This window comes from Nelumbo lutea, chromosome 1, assembly GCF_056320005.1.
Source record: "Nelumbo lutea isolate HS-2025 chromosome 1, American lotus-T2T, whole genome shotgun sequence".
NCBI lineage: Eukaryota > Viridiplantae > Streptophyta > Magnoliopsida > Proteales > Nelumbonaceae > Nelumbo > Nelumbo lutea.
Window position 1 is genome coordinate 179,787,465 of NC_142684.1, and position 23,055 is coordinate 179,810,519.

Sequence of the window (23,055 nt, forward strand, 5' to 3'; positions counted from 1 at the left end):
CTGTATCAGGCTATGTCTGGAGGGGAAGTTGGGGAGTTAGGTCTTGATTCTATTCCCTACCACACTACTGGGGCTTATAAGGTTCTCAACTTACTGGTCTCTTTCTAATTCTCCATCACATTCCCTTCAGAGCTGGTTCCTAAGTTTTGGTCCATGTGAATGATGCCCCTTTAAATATGGCATTTCTGTAAAATACTATTGGCTCAAGTTAAAATACACAAGGAACACAGTTGCATCGAATTTCAAAATACTTTGAGAGAATCAATGGGTGCTAAGATCATCAAACTGCATGGCTGATACACTTGCAAAACAAGAGAGCAAACGTACTATGCGTCACAAATGAAAGTAATTATTTGTACATAATTACTAGCCCTAAAGAGGAAGCAATTATTTGTACATAAATCATTTGAATACTACATATTTTACCATTAACAAAGTAGTGCTGTTTTTTTTTTTTGATCAGTAACATTAACGAAGTAATGTTACCAATTAAAAGAAAAAAAGAAAAAAGAAACATAAACATAACATTTAAAACACGTTCAAAGTGAAAGTGTGGAAGTGTGGAAGTGAAAACAAATGCATGCTCATTGTTCGAAAGTCCAAAGTGCTTAAAGCAATCAACAATTCAAGCATGTGAAACCTTCAATATGTTTATTTACCTCCTAGCTGCATTACTTAAAGTAGGTAGTATGACATATTTGGATGAGGTGTTTATGCAATCAGGTTTGGATTTTGCAATTCGCATCTGAATAATAATAACTAAACAAAAAATAAAAAAATATATAAAGTTTATAAAAATTTCGGATATATTATTATTATTATAATTATCATCATCTAGAATTGTCATGTGCGAAGCACGTGCATACTTATTAGTCATCACAAAGGTGTAAAACACATTAGATTATACAAAAAAAGTTATATTTAAAATGTGTGTACTTGGGCTGTGGTGAAAAGGCACACCGAGTGTATGTCTTTTGAAAGGGGCTGCACCTGGGTTTAGGTAAGGTATATGCCGTAAAACGTGCCTCATCTATATGCCTAGGTGTGCCTTTTTAAAACACACTAATAGCATTTATTTTCTTTATATGGTGTTAGGTGGAAATCTCTATATAGTGTTGAATTATTGTTCTAGATGGAGTTTTATCCCCAAAGACAAAAAGAAAGAAGGTGCCACCAAGATGCATGTGGGAAGCCATTTTATGGATGACTTGGGAAAAAAGGAAACACGAGAGTTTCCTTAAATACAGATAAGCCTAAGGAGGACCTAATTGACTTGACAAAATCAGGGTTGTACATTGGGCAAAGAAGAGTTCTCACACTTTATTGTTGATGATATTCTTAGAGGATGACAACTGCTAGTGCTAGCTACATTATCCTCCAGAAGGGATAGAGTTATGGTAGATTGGACCCCACCTCACACAACTGAAAAGAAATAAACTTTTGATTGTTGTAAATTGGGCAATCCAGGTGAATCGAGAGTAGAAGGAGCTCATAGAGATCATAGAGGAGATATTCTATTTGCTTTTTCAAGCTTGATAACTTTGGAGAACTCAATAAAGGCTGGACTCCAAGCAGTGGTTCAAGGGCTAAGACCAGTTGGCACTTTGAGCTTCAAGGATCTGCTTATGGAAGGAGATTGATAAATGGTCATTGGATGTTTAAAATCAGAATGTAAAGGATCATGGCACCTTAGGCACTAGATTAAGGATTCAAGACATTTAGCTGATGAAATGAAAGCTGTTTTTAGTTAGACCCATACACCTAGGCGATGGATTTTTTTAAGTAAAACCATACATCCTAGGGTAGTTCCCTAGGTTCCATAACCATCTTTCCATAATAATTATCCATAATTTTGATAAGGGAAGTATAAATTTCATGTTTTAAGTTTAGAAAATCAACATTTTATGAGAAGAAAAGGAACAAAGGAAAGAAAATTCAAAAAATATAGGGGCTGAACCCCTACGTTTGTTATAGGAAAATAAAAGGTGGAAGAAGAAGATCTGTAAGAAGAAAATGTATTAATTAGACAAAATTTTAAGTTCTTCCCTTGCTTATTGGTTCAGGTTCTGAAATCTTTAAGGATTCAATCAAGGATCAAAACGTCGTTACAATACGCCCCATATCGGGTGTATTGTATTGTATCTTTGGCACCCAATACACATGTTTACAGGTGTTTTCGGGAACCCATTTTTTTAAAATAATATATATATATATATATATATATTTTAAATGAAATTGAAAACTAAAGAAATAAAAAAATAGGGGGAGTATCGTTATAAGTACTGATACACCTCTGCTGATACACAGAGGTGTATCAATACTTTGAACCATGGGTTCAATATAGCAGTTAGCAATGCTTGTGTTGATTAAACCCTAACAAATAAGAAAATAATAAAAAGAAATTAGTACATAAACACACAAAATGAATATTCTAGTTTAATAATGCCTATTTTATAATTATAGTGTCAAAAAATAAAAAATCTAAAAGTATTTTATGACATATTGCACAAAACTACTTGGCGACTGGGCGAGGCAAGCCTCCAAGGGCGCCTTGTTGCCTAGGCGTCGCCTTGACGACTATGGTTAGACCCTCCATTCTGCCAACTCTCTAGCTTGACAAGGAGCAAGCAGACAGCACCTGGTTTGGTTGAATACCCTTTTGGTGGAAGCTGTAAGAGGCTGGGAGCCTGGCTCTATATAGACATATACTGCTTGTATGATAAAGGGCAGCCCAGTGCACGAGGCTCCTGCCAATGCGGAGATTAGAAGGGACAGATATACGCTGCCTTACTCCTGCAGATACACAGAGAGGCTATTTCCAAGATTGGAACCCTTCTTGTATGATCCTACATACAAATTCACTATCATTAATAAAATTTTAAGTTTTTTTTTTTTGATCAGAAAAAATTATATTATTATATTAATTGGAAGTGAATAAGTACAAAAATGTCTTCACAGTACATAAGCTGATTTACAAAGAAGCCCAGTACAAATGCTGTCTTACAGCACTTTGTTTTGCTAGGGAGTCAGCTAGCTCATTTGCGCTCCCTCTAACCCATTTCAATTCAGCATTTAGGTCCTTCTCCATCCTTTCTACTTCCTGAAAACATGTTTGAGGGTCCATGGGATATGTCTATTACATCTTGTCCATCATATAATGACTTTTGAGCCCCCTTCCACCTCCACTCGTCTGAAGCCCAATTGTTTTGCAACCTGAGCCCCTGTAGTAGTGCCAAAATTTCTGCCTTCACCAAATTTGCAGTACCAATTTTCCCTGAATATTAAGCCAGTATCCTACTCTCTGAGTTTCTAATTGCACCCCCTATTCCTGCCAACCCCAGGTTACCCAATGAGCTCCCATCAAAGTTATGTTTTATTTTAGCACCTACTGGGGGTTTCCACTCCATTCTTATCTCATCTCTTTCCTTAGAGGAAAGTGCTATCACCCTCCAATTCCTTATAATGTCAGACAGTGAAAAGTTGTGGAAACTGTTCATGGTTTTTACCCAAAAGGCTACCTTCACTTTAATACCATCTAGCATCTCCTCCAGAGATCTGCTCTTTGCCAAAATAATTCTATACTTAAGGTGATAAGGTCTCATTCAGCCAGTGATTCAAAAGGTGTACCTCAGGCATACCTAGGTAAATGGGCGAGGTGCATTTGAGGGCCTGCACCTCGCCTATGCCCAGGCACAGCCCCTTTAAAAAGGTGCGTGCCTGGTGTATATGCCTTGCACCTCAGCCCAGGTGTGCACCTTTTTTTTTTTAATTTTTTTTGTGCATTTTGCGTTTTATATGCTATTTATTTTATTCTATTCTTGCATTTCACTTTAAATATGTTTTATATGTTATGTCTATGTGTTTTAGTTTTAGATAATAGGCTTTTTAAAATATTTAGTTTAAAATTAAAGTTGTATTTTTTAATTAATACCATTTTTATATTTTCTTAATTAGTTTTTAATTTTTTTACATTTTTTGAAAATTTTAAAAATTTTGTGCCTTGCTTCAAAAAGGCACGCACCTTGCCTTGCGCCTTTTGCCTTGGGTGCAAAATACCCTCTGTGATTTTTTTACGTCTTGCGCTTTTAAAACACTGCATTCAACTCAAGGGATGCGGGTTCATTCACTCAATTTGGGGAGTTCTCACTTGCTTGGCCTGACCGGGGGAATTGCTCAACTTTGTAATGGAGGCTTCATGTCCTCGCATGCAAGGATTGCTTAGTCTAGAAACTTTTCTTTACAGGATATGTATTGTATATCACCACATGCATTATGTTTGTCTCAGTTATTTTGTAGCTGTTCTGGTCGTGATTATAGTTTGCTATTATCTGTTTGTGCATATTTTTGTTTTTGTATCCTTTTTTGGTCTCACCAGTCTTCTCTAGAGGGAGTGGATTGTATCTTCCTTTGTTATATTGTTCCCTCCAATGGAATTCTTTTCTGGCTTTCCCATCTCAAATTAAAACATTTTTCCTTGGTTGTAGTTTCAATAACCTTAAGTTGTGATATATTATGCCTTTTAAAATTTAATATTTGCATTTCATTACTAATTATGATTTATTTCTATTTTGCCTCAGGAATATCACTCAAGACACAAGAGCTATATGTTATAGTATTCCTCACTCGATACCTTGACTTGTTCATAAAGTACATCTCCTTCTACAATACTACAATGAAGCTGGTCTTTCTGGGCACTTCAATTAGTATTGTGTGGTACATGAGGTACCACAAAGTGGTCAAACAGACATATAACAAGGACCAAGATTCCTTCCGGCATTACTTTCTTGCTATTCCTTGCTTCTTGCTTGCTCTTTTGATTCACCACGAGTTTACCGTTATTGAGGTATAACATATTATCTTTTTCTTTTGGAATTAGTTTGAATTTTCTTCTTGCAGTCTATAGTTCCTGAAACATTAATTCATTTCTCAGCTTAGCTACTGAAACATTTTAAGGTCCAAATCTAGTCCATGGCAATACGAGGATATTGTCCTTGGATGACTTCACTGTGTTTATTATAATCATTTACATATCTATCCTTTTGTTCTGTACAATCCATCAATAAAGCTTCATCCCAACTTAAGGTCTAATATTTAATTTATTTGCATTATCATGTCTATTTGTGTTTTTAGTAGTTCTACCGTAATGCTATGATCTGTTTGGATACCTTCTCCCATGATCTAGTTCTTTGGGAAGATATTTTTGACAAATGGGGGACTCTGAATTCTTAATCTCAAAATATGCTACTTAGGCGAAGAGTTTGATTTTAAACCAAAAGATGGAGAAAGATAGGTACATTGTTTTTGGGTTAGATGAACATGATTGTGTACTTTTTAATCCTATGTTCTCTATTTGGCCAAAAGGAAGGAAAAAAAGCCTGACCATTGTACCTCCACAAGGCCACAAATTTGGTGCCTGATGGGTTGATATTAACATGAGGTGCTTCATACAAGGAACTTCAGAAAGCCGTAAATGGAGAGTCATCTAGACTGTACCAGTATGAGGGGGCAGGGGGTTCTAGTAGAGGCCAAAAGTCCTCAGGGAAGCTAGAATAAGTGGTGGGAACTCTAAATGCAGTTAGAAGATGCAGAACTCAAAATGGCGTTGGGCCTAACAAGTTGCTCAAAAAACCTAAATGATCTTTCAGAAGACGTCAAGAACAAAAAATTAAATAAATAGTTAATGTGTTGGAATTCCTTTTAGGATTTGGGTGCTTTGTGGGATTTTTGTGAGTTCAGTTAGTTTCTTTTGTTTAGTTTTAGGCGTTGGTGCTTTTGTGCATGCTTTGTTTTGTTTTGTTTGGGTGTTTTTTTTTTCCCGGTTAGTTTGTTGGTTTCGGTTGGTTGGGTCTTTTATCATCTGTTTGCAGGCTTTTGCATTGGGTTGCCACCACCGAGGTGATTGCTTATCACCTTCCTTGTAATTTCTTTTTTGTTTAATAAAATTTTATTTTTTCTTAAAAAAATCTACTGTTCCAATAGTAGGAGGATCTTCTTCAGAAAAACCTAAATGAGGAGCTCCTCTTTGTAGCACCTCAGGGAGATGGAACTAATGGAAGTTCGCTTGGAAACCTGGGTTGACCTATTATTCACGGTGGTTTTTTCATTAACATAGATGGTCATACTGTTTAGGCCTTCATTGGTTCCATTGGGATGTACATTCCAAGGTAGAGGTGGTGGCTCTTCTTATAGGATTGAGAATCACCTCAAAATTCAAGTCTCCTTCCTTGTCCATTGAAGGATACTCAACAAAGGTATTGGATGCCACAGGGGAACAGGTGGCAAATGAAGGATTTTTTTTTTTGATCGGCAACACAAAAGATTTCATTAATGAGAAAAATCAGGTTACAACAAGAAGTAGTGAAAAGAAAAAACCAGCTTTAGGTCAGGATTACATTTGAGCCCAAAACATATGTGTTCTATGTATCCCTTGTTTGGCTAAGCTATCTTCCAAACTGTTGGCAGTTCTCCTCACCCATCTCACTTGGATTTCCATGTCCTCTGGTAGCCATTTAAATCTCCTGAATTCATTCCTTAAATGCCATATCACCCCCTTCCCCTTATGCAGACATTTTACCACAGTTTTTGAGTCTCCCTCAATAATCAGTTTACTAATACCCAGTTCTTTCACCTTCTCAACCCCATATACTGCAGCCAAAAACTCTGACCTTGCCACATCATCTTGCTCAACAGGACTTGAGTATAAAGCAAGTATGTTCCCATCTTCATCCCTAATGGCCCTCCCATACCTGAAGGGCCCAGATTACCCAAACAACTCCCATTAAAGTTCAGTTTCTTCCAGCCATTTATTGGTGGAGACCATGTCTCAACAAATCTCTGTCTTGTAGATGAGGTGGCAAATGGAGGCTTAATGAAATGAGATATGACATTTGTAACCTGACTGTTCATAAACCATTGCATTTCTAGATAGTTGAATGCAGCAGAGAATGGATTATCTAGGTCAGCTGTTGGATGGGTTATTTTTGTACTGACTATTCTATGTCTGTACAGTTTTTCTTCTGAGCATAGAGCTGCAGAATAATTCCTGTAAGAGCATTGGACATCCTCTAATGTGTGTGTGCTGCTCTCATTGGAGGGAGGGAGGGGAAAAGGAAAACCATGTGTCTGGATTCGGTTTACAATTTTCTTATGTTTACATATGAATCTTAGTTGAAATAAGTTTTCAAAATCTTATTTATTATTTTCCTTTGTTAATTTGTGTATAATGATTTGACACAGGATAGGAAGACCATAATTTGTACGCCATTTTAAATAAGGGAACAGGGCATTTACTGATAGGAAGACCAAAATTGCACAAAGAATCCTATAAAATCAAGTTCAACCAGAGAAAACTTGTATCTTCTCAGTCACTTGCCAATCATATGGCCTGCTAACGTCAGCTGCTGGTGATGATGATGTCAGCAGATGGCAGGTATCCTTGTGACCAGAGCCTTGAGCTCTGATACCAACTTGGTAGATTTATTGAAGAAACACAGAAAAAGATGTGGAATAAAAGAATATTGGAAAGGGCAAAAAAGAAGAGAAATAAAAGAGAGTTTGTGAGAAAAGGTGTCTTTCTTGTGTTTAAGACCCCGTTTTATTTTCTTATATAAGAAGCACCATAACTAAAATACCCCTGATTACTCAATGGTCCTCAGATTGTTCAAGGACTTCTTTATGCCACTTTGTATGAGTAGCTAGATCCTTGGCATACAAAATGAATAGAACATTTGGACGAAGTCGGGCCAGTGACGTTGCTTGCTGACTAGCAAGAGGGGGAGTAAGGAGTTCATTGTATTAGGTGCAACCATCCTGTGTTGGTTTGGTTGTTGTACTTTATGATTTAATCCTATCATTAATAAATTCTTTTGGTCTTGTCATTGATATTTGTTTTTAGTTTCTAATATTGTATTAAAACATAGTTTCTGTTTTTAGCATCATTGTTTCTCCTCCAGTTCATTTAACACATAATTTTTCTTTCATTTTCTGCACTATTCAGATTATTTTTTCACTCTGCTATTTCCCCTTCCATATGGCATGTGCACATTGTGAATTAATTCTTATTATCTGTTTTCAATTCCATTTATTGAAGATTTAGTATCATTAATATTATATAATATATTCTGTTATGGACTCTAATAGAAACACAAATTAATGTGATAGGTTTTATGGACATTTTCAATATATCTTGAGGCCGTTGCAATTTTACCTCAATTGGTGTTACTACAAAGGTCAAGAAACATAGACAACTTAACTGGAAATTATGTTTTTCTACTTGGGTAAGGCTGGCATCCTTCCAAATATTAAGTTGTGTTGGTTTAATTTTTTGGTTCATTTCTCACATATATTCTTCATTAGAACTCTGCTAGAGAAACCCTTTTGATATATATACTAATGGTTAACTGATAACTTTATTGTTAAGAAAAAGAATGAGATGATTACAGCTGTTCCCTATAGTTGGGATAAGGCTTGGATGATGATGATGAATGAGATATTTACATAAGTGCCTTGAAGACCCTCTATGGGGGCCCCTATCCCCATCCTACACTCATCCATCATTTTTTATCAGCAACAAACTGACAGAGAAAAATTTTATTAATTAGAAGAAATATAGATACAACAAGAAGTTGTTCAACCCAGCTTTAGAAAGTTACAATTGTGCCCAAAACAGTTGTGTTCTTTGTACCCCTTGCTTAGCTAAGCTATCCGCCAAGCTATTGGCAGTTCTTTTCACCCATCTCACTCAGATTGACATATCCTTTGAGAGCCATTTAAGTTTTCTGAGTTCGTTTCTCATCTGCCATGTCACCCCTTCACCCTTCTGCATCCAGTTTATCACTATTTTTGAGTTTCCCTCAATAACCAGTTTGTTAATACCCAGTTCTTTTGCTTTTTCCACCCTAAATACTGCATCCATGAATTCTGATCTCACCACATCACCCTGTCCCACTGGACTGGAGTAGAGAGGAATGATATTTCCATCTTCATCTCTAATAACCCCTCCTATGCCTGAGGGGCCCGGATTCCCCACACAGCTCCCGTCAGAGTTTGGCTTCTTCCAACCGTCTATTGGGGGAGACCAATTCTCAACAAATTTCTGTTTTGTTGATGAGGAGGCGACAATAACACCCCAAACCCTGAAAAAATCTTCTACCTTGAAATTTGAGAACAACTTCATGCTTTTTGCCCAGTGTGCTACTCTCAAGGTCTTTGTTTCAATCAATGCTTCCTTGCTTTTTTCTCTTCAAATATTCTTGTATTTCTTTTCTCCCAAACAGTTCACAATATTGCTGCTCTAGTCACTTCCACATGATCTTACCCCTCCTTTTAGTGCAACTAATGCTGGTGGAGCTAAATAAGCCGTCCAATCTGTCCAGGAAGACCACCTGCAACCAAAGAGGTATGCAAACCAATACCATATAAAACTAACAAAAGGGCAAGAGATTAGAAGATGAGTTGCAGTTTCACCATTCAACTTACACAGGACACACCAGTTAGGGGACAAAGACCTGTTTGGACTTCCTTTGAAGTAGGTCATAGGTATTAATACAACCATGAAACACTTTCCAACAGAAAGCATCGACTTTAGGGGGAATGGGAGAGCACCAATACATCTGTTCATTAGGGGGAAGTATGTAAAACTCGTACATAGTTCATTATAACATGCATTAATCACCCCCAATACATCTGTTCCCAGTTTATCCCATGTTTTGCAAGTGGGTCAGCCATGCTGTTTGCTGATCTAGGTACCCAGTGAACCGAGATGACCATCTCCCTTATGCATGCTTAATTTCTCTCAAGGTGTGTTGGTACTGCCAGGCTTCCTGATTACCTTTCTGTAGCCAGCTCATTATGTTCTTCGAATCTCCATCTACCACTGTGTTTCTCATATTCAGCCTATTCCCTAATCTTAGTCCAAATAAGACTGCTAGAATCTAAGCTCTTGAGGAATCCCCAAAGTCAATAGGTCCTGAAAACAATGCTAACACAAACCCATGGTTATCTCTAAAAACTCCTCCAATTCCTGACATTCTTGGGTTGCTCATGCTGCACTCGTGAAAATTAACCCCTTTGATATTTAGCCTTATAATCACGTAAAATAACAAATAAATACTCCGATATTGGTGCTGATACTTTTAAAGATGCTCTATGATTTTGTTTTTGCAATGGAGGTGAGGAGATCCTATACTTATTCTCATCAAATCATTAGGTATTGAGCAACTGGAGATGGAAAATAAAATCTGATATTTTGAGAAAATTTCTGTTGAAGGAGCTCATGAAGTACCAAAGTTTGTAAGCGTAATGATTGTTTGTATCCTTGTATATCATACTGATCTCCACATGGAAGGATGGTTGTGTGATCCAAAATTAAAGTGTGACCATCGTATCAATCTCCATATGATTGTTTGCATCCTTTCCTTCTCTTATTTTTCTATTTAACTTTGTTGGGTATTTAATTGGGAATTAAGTACTAAAAATATAGGAGGCTTAATTAAGACTAAATAAGTTTTTTTTTTTTTATAATAAAGAATGATTTTATTAAAAGAAAAGGAAATGGGGAACAAAAGAAGATGTTACAAGTAATCACCTTCAACACACACAACCAAACCATACCTTCCCCCTACTCCTAGTGAAACTTCACCAAGTTGAACACATAACCCCATGGAATTCCCAAACACTACATCCCTACACATTTTATTTAGTCCACTACTCATCCCTCTTCTGCCCACATAACCAACAGCCAGAAATCTCATGCAAACAATCACTTCTCAAAATATCTTTAAAAAAAACCACCTCTCAAAATGATGAACAACCAAAGTGGTGTTTCAGTAATGAACACCCCTACAGCCATGTCAAAAGCTCTTCGAATCAGCATGTATGGTGAGTATAACCCAATGCTCCACTTCTTTCTCAAACTAAAAGGACTCAAAGGCCAATGCATCCGTACAGCTGAAGATGATGTCTTGAGGTGTCAACACAATCTTGAATTGGGCTGGTCAGAAGATAGAAAAATCACCCTTGAAGAGGCAAAGGCTAAACTTGAGAGATGTCTTCTCATGGAAGAATCATTCTGGTGGCGATCTTCTCTGGTGAATGGCTTAATGAAGGTGAAAAAAGCCAAGTTCTTCCACGTTTCCTTTAAAGGAAAATATGGAAAAACTACATATTCCGAGTCAAAAACAGCTATGGACTTTTGGTGCCTTAACATCTCTTATTTTACTATCACCCATCCATATGGGGCTGTGAAGCTGCATTACTCAATTAGAATACAAGGGGGAAGGTGGTGAAGACGATCTTGTACATATTCTTCTCTTTAATTTTTTAACAATTCTTTTATTGACAAGTAAAAGATTTTTTGTTTTAAATTTTTAATATTGAGAGAGAGAGAGAAGAAATGAGAGTACAAGTAGAGTCTGCTGACTGCCTCCAGAGGGAAGGCAATATATAACACAGAAGATTAGGTCCTATTTGGTAATAAATTATTTGGTGACCTGCAAACCTGTTTTGTCAAAGTTTTGACTAGTTAATTGAGGACTGTTTATACATCTGTAGTGAGAATGGGCCCTAGTGTTCTTTATTTCTTTTAAGTAGTGTTTAAAAGTTATTCTTCTTAGTTATGGGCCTTCTTTTATTTTCTTTAATTATTTCTTTAGTGCTGGCTGCCCCATTAAGGGCATCCAAGTAATTGTACTCAGACTTAGAATTATTAATAGAAGTGATGAAAGGGGGCTAGAGAGAGGTTCGAATTCTTCTTTTCTCTCTTCCCTTCTCTTCTTCTTCCACAACCTATTGCTGAAACTTCTTTTCTTCTTCTTCTTCTTCTTCTTCTTCGTTCTCTCTTTGCTTCTTTTCTTGCATTATCTGAATTACTGTAGGTGTAATTTTCAAATACATCATTTATCAATTGTTCTGTAATCAATATTCATGATGTTGCTAGAATGACCAAGTTTCAACTAGGTTGACTGGGTTAACCAATGATTAGTTAGAATAAGAACTTTTAATCCTTCGATTCCAAGGGGTTGAGGCATAGAGGAACATGTGTTTAAGAAGAAACTGTTTGGTATTTACTTTTACATTTCTCATTCTCATGAGGTATGAAACCATCTTCTAATCAACAAGGGGCTATAATCCAAGAGGTTGGATCTTTGGAGTTTCTTGCTGTTCTCCCCATGCTTGGGCCTGTAGGAGGAATGAAACCATTTAGCAACATTTGGTTATTTTGGTGTCTGTTGACTCTGTTCTTAAGAATTTCCAAAGCCTGAAATATGATCACTTTTGTAATAATTATCAAAAAATTTTTGTAATAATGGGATGTTAAGGGGAGTATTATATGCTTTATTGCGTTCTTATTATGTTTCTTATTCTATTCAGTTATTGGGCCAGCCTAGGCCCAACTCAACTTTATTTTATTATTCATTATAGTATAGCCGACCTATTAAGGGCATTATTATCTTTTTGCTTTTTATTGTACTCCAATCGAATATAACAAAGATTAGGGTGCAATCAGCTCAAGATTTGCATTTTCTCACTCAAACACTTGTGTGTTCTCTCTTTCTCCCTCAACCGCTGAACACTTTTCTTCCTTTTTTTTTTCTTCTCTAAATCTTTCATTAATCTTTAATTTTTTTTGTCTTTGATTTCCATACTAAACATGCATGCGTTGTATATAGTTTTATATCATTAACCATGTAAAGTTCTATATGGACTGATGCCTTTTTTTTTTTTTACTAAACTTAATACAATACAAATGTGTAATTATAAAAATGATTAGTTTATCACCAATATATTTTAAACTTTTACTTGCTTGTGTTTGTTTCTTACCATTTAAAATAGTATTATATTTGCATTTGTTTTGTTGTATGACGTGGGTTGGTGATGCAAGCATTGGGTAAAAGAACATAAATCATGGAGGAAGAAATCACCTTTCTCCAACCCCAATGGTAGTTATGTAATTTATGAATTTCTTTTCTCTGTTTAGGTCATTGTAGGAGATGAATCTGTAGAGTCAAAATAGTTTAATGTCCTATTAGTGAGTTCTTAGAAATTATTGAAATTGAGGTTATATGTTTGTCACTTTCCTTTTAATACAATTTTTTTTTGGCTTAAAACTTGTTCTTTTTTGGCTTGATTTGGTGTCACTAGATAGGTTATTATGTATACAATGAAACCGGGATGTTGTTTTCTTTGGCCGTTTTATTGATAGGGTGTCAAATGGTAACATGAATTGAGTCATTCTATTTTTGCATTCAAGACTTGGGTTGTAGTAGGATCAGCAGTAGGTAATCAATTAGAGTTTTTTTAAGAGTCATGATCCTTATTGCATTGTGCTTATGGATTATATATGAATTTGTTTTGATTTTAGCTTCAAGGAAATTAGCAATTGTCTTTTGGTTAGTTTTTTTTAGTCTAAATTGGAGTCTGGAAATGGAGGATTGGCTGGATTTATGAATGAAGATTTAGTGTTGAGTTTACTGCTCAAATCTGTAATCACTTCGAGGGTGATTCAACCTCCTATAGAAGAAATTAGCAGAAGAGAGGTGGCTGACCCAAGGTATGGAAGTAAGATTGCCGTGGGTTAAAAGAAGTGCCAGTTCCTTTGTAAATGCACTTGCTAAACAAGGGGTGGGAAGGGATCGATCTTAAACCTCTTTAGGTTGTTTTTCTCGTTCTTCCTTTTTCAATGCTTTGGTGCTGATTACTAACCTGGTTACCTCCCTTTTTTTTTTTATCAGTAACAAAAAAACTTTATTAATGATGTTAAGATTTATGAAGCTTTAGATACAATAGGGGAGGTAAAATGTCTTAACTCCCCATCAACAGAAAACAATGACAGAAAGTTAAAGATTAGCCCAAAAGATAGTCTCCCTATTCACCCCTTGCTTGGCCAGCCCATCTGCAAATGAGTTAGCAGTCCTCTTAACCCAGCTATATTGTATCTCAATGCCCCTGCTCAGCCAACTGAATTTTTTCTTTTCATTGTTATAGCTCCACAAGCCACTGTCCTCATCCTTCAGGTAGAAATCACCACCTTCGAGTCACCTTCTAGGACCAAACGTCTGATATTTAGTTCCCTTGCTCTTTGAATTCCTTCCTGAGCTACAAGGATCTCAGCCCTAAGAGAATCTCGTTCCCCAATGGGGCCAGAGAACAAAGCAATAACAACCCCTTCCTCATTCCTGAATACTCCCCCAATCCTAGAAGGCCATGGATTCCCCAAATTACTGCCATCAAAATTCAGTTTAATAAATCCAGAGGGAGGAGGGGCTAAGAGTCCTCTTACACAAAGCTGGGGTAGCTAACTCTTTCCAATTTCTTAATAAGTCAGCCACAGGAAAGTCTGAGAGAACAACTCCAAAGTTTTAGCCAATGGACAGCCCTTAAAAGTATTAGGTCTAATAGGTTTTCTAGGGTTCTTTCCTTGTTTGAGAAAATTCACGAGTTTCTTTCTTCCCATAGGGACCAACGTACAACTGCCCTAATGCTCCTCCACATAATCTTCCCTCTCTTCTTAGGCCATCTGAAAAACGTAGGAGAGAACAAACTTTGGACACTCTCGGGGGAATTCCAAAAACACCCAAAGAGGGAAAGAGCCCACTTCCATACAGTTTTAGTGACCTTACAAGAAACCATAAGGTGGTAACCAGTTTCCCCATCAGCTTTACAAAGAGTACACCTATTAGGAAGTAAACAAGAATTGGGTCTCTTTTTTTGAAGTAAACCATTTGTGTTAATTCTTTCCAGGAAAATTTCCCAACAAAAACTACCAAACTGAGGAAGAATGGGCTTGCTCCAGTTCTCTTTAACTGGAAAGGACACCCCAATTGTGACAGGAGGCTGAGTTAAGGTTTCAAAAAACGAAGCACAAGAGAAAGTACCTAATGTGGAATGAGTCCAAAATCTAGTGTCCTCCTTATTAGGATCCAAGGAAACATTCTCCAGGATGGTTAACAAAGATGAAATGCTGTCCAAGTCTGTATCCCTAATTGCCCTTCTCAGGCCTAGGTTTCAACCAAAACCAGAAGTGGAGTCTGACGGACCTAAGAAAGAAGACATAGGTTCATTTTTCAAGTCTAACATAGCATACAAGGATGGGAACTGGTCCTTCAGAGGTGAATCCCCAACCCAAAGTTGTTCCCAAAATTTTATTCGATTACCAGAGTTAAGACCATACCTGATTCAAGGGGAGAAAGATGGAAGCAGATCATGAATGGATTTCCAAGGAGAAGTAGCTGTAGCCCTTGCCGCAAATCTAGGATCCCAATTGTTGTCTTCCAGCCCATGTAGACCAATCAAAGTGACTCTCCCCCCTAAGGAGAGATAATTTTTCCTCTAGGACGCAAGCCTCTTCTCAAATCTCTCCACTACCGGGTTCCAGAAGCTTTCATACTTAGGATTATCTCCTAAGGGGAGGCCCAAGTACGTCAGAGGCCAAATCGAGACTGCACAACCTAAGGCACCTGCATACTCACTTAATTCCCTCTCCTCCACATTCACACCCGCTACACAACTCGTCAAAGTTCACCTTGAGGTTAGACATCTGCTCGAAGAGTTGTATTGCCAATTTTAAATTCTGGATCCAATTTATGTCCCCACCTTTGTAGAACAGGATTGTATCATTTGCAAACTGCAGATATGTCAGTGGTTAGGTGCAATAATGAGGGAAGGACCTTCTTTATCCTGAAAGACAAGACTTTTGCAATTATTTTATACAAGCTATTCACCAGACTGATAGGTCTAAAATCCCCTGGTTGTAATGAGGGCTTTTTGTTGGGAAGTGGTTCTCTGAAAAATTAATACCTTGGAAGTGCTTTAAAGAAAAAGACCAAATTGGTGCTTGTCCCCACATGTCTATAGCCTTTGCTTGAGGAATGGTGAGACAGTGAATCACCTATTAATATCTTGTCCTTTTATTGCTCTTATATGGGATTGGTTCTCTTCTCTCTTTGATTGTAGGTGGATTCCTCCTTAAGTGTAGTAGATCTCTTTGACCCTAGCTTCTTCCAACAACCAAAGAAGAAGGGAAGGGTGATGTGGAGAATAACGGGGGCAGCTATCTTGTGGACAGTTTGGGAAGAGAGAAATAACATGATTTTCCAAGGGAAAGAAAAATCAGTTCCTGAACTTATAGAAGGGATCATCATTAAGGCCATACAATTTACTGAAAACTCTAGACTTGTTCAAGGATGTCTCTGTAGATGATTTGACTAGAGGATGAAGTATAATAGTAATATCTTCTGTTTCATCTTCTACCATACAAGCAGTCTGGTCCCCTCCTTTGCAGTGCAATGTGAAACTAAACTTTCATGGCAGCTTTGTTGGGAACCCTGGACCCTCTAGAATTGGGGGTGTAGTTAGAGATGCGGGAGGAAGAATCCTGGCTATGTATTCTGGTCCAATAGGATTGGGGGATTCGCTTAGAGCAGAAGTGATGGCCCTCCTCCAGGGGCTCAAATTGGCTAAGTAATTGAGTATTCAACAACTAGAAGTGGAGGGAGACTCAAAATTAGTGGTAGATTGGTTGCAAACAAATAGTTTCGGAACATGGTCCCTTAAACAACCTGTAAGGGAATTATTGAGCCTCACAAGGGAGTTGGGTGCACATGTTAATTGGACTAAGCTAATGAAAGTTACCGTTTCTTATAAAAAAAGGGGTGGGAAGGGATCAAATGTTTTGGGCTATGTTGTAATCCTGCTTCTCTATGTGGGGAGAGTTAAGAGAGTTTATCTCTCCCTGCGCCTTTATGTACTTGTATCTTCTTTCTTAATTCCAATAAAATGTTTCTGCTATTGATAAAAAAAGCAGAAGAGAGAAGAGTTGGTAGTCAAATCCTTGAATTCGTATTTCCCTCAAACAACTTTTATCCTTAAGTTACAATTGAGCAAGATTTGAATTGATCTAGAATATTCTAGACCTTTTCTCCGTGGTTCACCGCTATTTTTTTTCCTTAATTAATGAAAGTATTCTGTTATTGATAAATAAAGAACATTCTAGACTTGGATCTAATTAACTTTCTGCCGACGTGTCCTAATTGCATATACAAAACAAATTAGGTGTGATTTTGTGGATGAGGCTGTGGGTTGTGGGTCAGGACCTACATAGGCCTGACTATGGGCCTCACTAGTGTCCATAGAAGGTGGTCTTCCCAGGTTTCTATCACTTGGTAATTGGCTTTTAAGAAGAGAATGAATGGAAAGTTAAATCTTGAAGCTTGTGAAATTGTGCAGTGTGAAGGATTGGCATTCTTGGATTTTCCCTATTTTTATCCTCTCATCCATCTCTTGATGAAATTTTCCTTTCAAATTTATTCTTATTATCTGTACTCCTTTTTTTATCTTCTTATTATCTATACTCCTTGATGTTAAGGCTTTCTTTTTTGTGGTAATAAAAAGGAGAAGATAAAAAGCAACTCCCACAAAAAACCACACTACAAACCTAAGAAATCCAAAACCCAATACCAGGAAATGAAGAACTCACTAAAACTAACAAGCCTGCACCACGAGACAAGCAACCTAGCCCAAACATAGACTAAAAAAACAAATAAACTTCAACCCAATTCCACCCTTGAGAGCCACCCTTACTACTATGACCCAAAGCAACAATGAGGGAAAAAAGCACCCCAACAAGACACAAGTACACAACTAATCCCTCCTTACTTCTTTAATGTTCTCTTGAATTTTAACATCTTGGTTGGTCCAACCCCAAGATGACCCCCCTCTTCAGCCTAGCAAAAACTTTTGAGACCAAGACATCTTTATGTTTCTTCTGTTTTCTAAACCTTTTGAGTAGAGTTCCTTCCTAATTTCATATTATTTCTGAAATTTCAACCCAGCATTATTTTATTTTATTTATAAGTTCAACCCAGCATTATTATCATACAATTTAGTCAACTATGTTTCATGTTTCTTCCACAATCCCACCATAGGCACCTACAAATGTTTGTAATTATTCTAAAATCCCATATCCAATATCAATTTGTCCATTATTTGGTTTAAGTTTTTTGCAATGGCATATAATTGAGTGAGGGACAACAAAATAAAAAAAAGGCATGGAAATAGGAACAGTGAAGCAGTTCTTTTAGGTATTCTTTCAATTGGTGGTGTGTTGTTATAGAGAAGTTACCATATAAAAGGGAATTGCATAAAACAATCATGGTCACACAAATTAGAAACTATTACAAGGGTCTATGAAGAGCAGAGACTGTCCCTGTTCTTAGCCTGTCATCTATAGTAGTGTATCAGTGGGTCACCGGATGGGCGTATCGGTCTGTATCGTTGAGCGCTTTACTTTTTTTTTTTATTTTTTCAAACCTGTTCAGGGGGCTGATATAAGGCCTGTCTACCCCCTGAAACAGGTCAAACCTCGAAACAGTGCTTATAGTAGTGTATCAGTGTGTCCCCGGTACAATATGTATTGGTCGATACAGATTATGAAATTTTGATCCTGGCTATTATATGTTTGCAAATAGGGACAACAATGCTAAATGTTCTATACTTCTATTCTATGCCACATCTTTCGTGGTACATAGATAATGCATTTGCTAGTTGTGTTGTTCAAGGAAAGCTCCCTAAATGAGCCAAGAATCTTTCACATGACAAATGAATTTGGAATCCAAAAGGAGACTCTATAATACTATTCTCACCCTGTATTGATCAAAAGATATCATGAAAAAGACCTCACTACATGTTGAGGATTAACAACTGGTGAATTCAGGGGAATCTCTCAGGTCCTGTGTTACTCAATTTCAGAGGATGGGCTGGAGAAAGTCTCAGAGGGTTGAAGCTAAAAGTTGTCTTTGAGGAGCTCGGGTTCAAAGAAAATCTAGCGGTGAAGATGGAGAACAGGACAGCAGAGGTGTTGTTGGTAGGGGAAGCTATCTGGTGGTTGAAAGGATTTCTAGAGGATTCAATTAGTCTCAGAGAGGTATGAGGATTGAGATCGGATAAGGAATTCCTGAAAGAAGACATATCGCAGAAAGAAAAAGGAACTCAAAAGGAAGGTTCATAGCAATATGGGAATTCTTTGGTCAGGGAAATAAACGTTTGGTTTGCTTTCCTGAAGGAGAAAGGATATAGGCTGGAAGGAGATTCTCAAGGTGTGTAGGAATTTGCAATGAACATGGAAAAAATCTTGCAGTTCATAAAGAAGTGCATGAGAAGGATGATGGAAAGTCTGTGGTTATGGGTATTGTTGGAATGCTTACTTATTTTTCTTTTATGTTTGTATTCTGCTGAGTTAGGGTCTGTTTGGTCTGGTTAAAGTAAGTTTTTTTGTCATTGTTTATGTACTCTTAACTTAAGCAGGGGCATGAGGGTCTTTTCCTTTTTAATTATGGTCGCCCTATATATAATAATATAAGCTGGTGCCGCCAGTCAGTTAGTTGACTCCAAAACCTTTCTCTTCTCTTCTCCCTTCTCTCCTCTCTCTCCCTTCTCTTCTTCTTCCTTATTTCTCCTCTCTTCTTCTGTTAATATGGTATCAGAGCGGTTCTACTGGGTCTGTGAGCAGATCAAACAAGTTCTCTCTTCCTTATCTTGCTGTCTTCTTCAACTGAGATCAGAAAGGCTGACCTGCAACTGGTACAAACTTGTTCTATTACCTTTTTTCTTTTCTCTTGGTCGTGTACCAAGAAAAAACAAATGAATCAAGAATGCTGAATGTCGTCAGAGAAGTTGTGAGGTTCTAACCTCTTTTTTTATGGGTCGTGTGATCCCATACTTGAAAATAGAAAACTTGTAGGTTGTGGATGGCCTGGTTGTGGTGTGATGGTACTGTTTTATGACCCCTCCTGGTTGTCGATGTGTTTGGATGGTCTGGAAGTTGGTGGAGTGTGATTTATGGCAGTACAACACTGAAATCAACCTAAAATCTTGCTCTTTTTTGGACAATCAAAGCTGGTCTGTATTCAGATTGTGTTCAGATTGCAGTGTGTGCATGTGGGCTGCATCTTTGGTGTGTTTCTAGGATTGTTTTTGGTCTCAGGAGGGATCATAAGGTGTGTGTTGAATCAGAAAAGTGTTTGAATCATGTCCTCTGAGAATTCTGCAACTTCTGGAATTTCAGGAGGTCAAAATGGAATGAGTGGGGGGATGGGTATGAGTTTCCCCATGGCTGTAATCCCCTTTGATGGACTGAACTACCTTGAATGGTCTAGGGGAATTAAACTTTACATTACTGCTAGAGGGAAAATAGGGCATATTAATGATAAAGTGAAGGAACCAAAGATTGGAAGTGCTGAACATGACAGATGGGACCAAGAAAATAGTATGGTGATGTCATTGCTCTTGGTTTCCATGTTGCCACAAGTAAGGAAGACATTTATGTGGGCTAAAACAACTTGTGAAATATGGGAACAAGCCAAATCTATTACCTATTCAGAGCAAAAGCATTATGCAAAGATATATCAATTACAAGCTGAATCCTCCACTTGCAAGCAGGGAGAGAGGAGTCTCTCGGTGTACTACTTAGATCTGACGTCAATTTGGAAGGAACTGAATCATTATCAAAATGTGAATTGGAAGTGTGATGAAGATGCAAAGGCCTACAAGTCACTTGTTTCCCAACAACGGGTATTTGCTTTTCTTTTGGGGCTGAAGCCTACATAATCCATGAGGGTACAAATCTTAGGAAGTAAGAACTTACTTTCAGTTCAAAAAGTTTATGCCTTAGTTCAGTCTGAAGAGAGTAGAAGAAGTGTGATGAATTGTACAAAGGGGGAGCCAGTTGCACTAGCTGTCTGAGGGGGTACAAATTTAAATGTTGGAGGTTCTTCTAAAAAGGGTGATTCACAGAAGAGAGTGGATGACAAAGACAAGCTTTGGTGCACTCATTGTCAGAAGTCCAGGCACACTAGAGACACATGTTGGGAACTTTACGGCAAGCCTAAATGGGCTCAGGAATTGAGTAAGAAATCAATAGTTGATCCGAGTAAGAAGCCATCCTAGCAGAGTTAGAAGAAATATAACTCAGCAAATGTGGCATCTCAAGAGACTAGTCCTGTGGTACCCCAAGAGCGACACTCTGGTTCTGACCCTAAGGAAGAGATCATCAATTCTTTTTGTAACCACTTGGAATTATATGGTAAGACACTTCACCAGATGGATTATGGCCCTACTCTTACCTCCTTTGCGTCTACATCAAGTAACACTGCCACTGCTTTCCATGCGTCATCTCATACATTTGATTCCCCTTGGATAATTGGCTCTTGAGCCTCAAACCACATGACTGGTAAGTCAAATTTATTTCAGGCATATAATCTTCTCTCTGGGAGAGATAAGGTGAGACTGGCTGATGAGTCATTTTCCACTATAGCTGGTCAAGGAACCATCTCCCTTCTAAGACTGGATATAACTATTTCATTACTTTGATTGATGACTACTCTAGATATACATGGGTTTATCCTATGCGATCTAGAGACGAAGTGCCAAAGATTGTGAAAGATTTTCAACACATGATTTTCACTCAATTCCAAATTGAGATTCATATCTTCCAGTCGGACAACGCAAAGGAGTACTTCCATAGTGATCTCACGGAGTTCTTTGCTTCGTGTGGATCCCTTCATTGGAGCTCTTGTGCTAGGACACCCTAACAAAACGATGTCGCTAAAAGAAAAAAAATCGTCATCTTCTCGAAGTAGCTTGTGGTTTATTACTCCATATGAATGTTCCAAAATGCTTTTGGATGGATGTTGTTATGTGTGTTGCATATATCGTCAATTGTATGCTCGATTGCTAGAGTATAAGGCCCCAGTGCCCCGCATAAACTTTTGTTTCCTACGACACCTTTGTCTCTTATTCTAATGCGTGTTTTTGGGTGTTGTTGCTTTGTTCATGGTTTGTCTCCAACTCGTGGTAAGCTTGATTCTCGTGCCATTCCCTATGTGTTTCTTGGTTATCCTTTATCTTAAAAGGGCTACCGTTGCTATGATCCTGCCTCACACAAGTACTATGTCTCCATGGACGTTTCCTTCTTTGAGAGTCAACATTTTTTCTCGATTTCTCCTTAGGGGAGGGTAGGGTTGAGGAGGAGAAACACACCCAAGCTCAGACTCAATTACCTCTGCTTCCTGATCATCCCTCATTTTGTGTCTTTCTTCACCGCCATAAGAGCCAATAGAATTCAAAAGCCGTGGAATCTGAAACTATGCAACCAACAACATCAGGCTCTCCAGAGGTAGATCATCCTCATCAGCTAGGTACACTTGTTCCCATTGATATGCCTGAACCTCTTGATATTGATCCCCCTATTATTAATGATCTTGATGTTCCTATTGCTAAGAGAAAGCTTGTTAGATCTTGTACTACTAATCATCCTATCTCTCACTTTGTGTCTTATAGTCATATTTCACCTTCATATCGTGTGTTCCTTTCCTTCGTTGATAGTGTTTCTGTTCCTAAGAATGTGGCAGAGGCTTAATCCAAACCTGAATGGACAGGTGCAATGATGGAAGAAATTAATGCCTTACACAAAAATGACACCTAGGAGTTGGTGGATCTTCTTGAAGAAAAGGAACTAGTGGGATGCAAGTGGGTATTCACAGTAAAGTATAGGGCTAATGGTTCAATAGAAAGGTACAAAGCCAAATTGGTGGCCAAAGGGTTTACACAAGTATGTGGAGTAGACTATGAAGAGATCTTTGCTCCAGTAGCTAAGATGAATTCGATCAGAATCCTCCTTTCACTGGCAACTAATCTTGATTGGGAACTTCACTAGTTGGAGGAGGAGGTTCACATGACTCAACTTCCAGGTTTCTATGCAAAGGTAGTGAGCAGAAGGTGGGTAGGTTAAAAATATCGTTTTATGGGTTGAAGCAATCACCTCGGGCCTGGTTTAGTAAGTTTCACTTAGTTGTACAACAGATGGGGTTCAAACAATACTAGTCAGATCATACTCTGTTTGTGAAGAAAGGTGAAGGGAAAAAATGCAATTTTAATTGTGTATGTTGAGGACATAGTGGTCACAAGAGATTGGAAGACTGAAATACAGAAGTTGAAGAAATTCCTAGACACTCAATTCGATCTAGGCCCCTTATGTTATTTCCTTGGGAGTGAAGTCATCCG

General features: G+C 37.8%; 1 protein-coding gene across 1 annotated transcript in view; it reads left to right on the forward strand.

The window, feature by feature from the left end:
- LOC148879543 (ER lumen protein-retaining receptor-like) overlaps positions 1 to 23,055 on the forward strand; it is a 29,892-nt gene that overhangs the window by 1,891 nt on the left and 4,946 nt on the right. The window contains exons 2-3 of the mRNA XM_088961101.1: positions 4,578 to 4,843; positions 8,161 to 8,276. Of these exons, the coding sequence (XP_088817227.1) occupies positions 4,578 to 4,843; positions 8,161 to 8,276 (382 nt within the window). The remainder of the gene's footprint in view (positions 1 to 4,577; positions 4,844 to 8,160; positions 8,277 to 23,055) is intronic.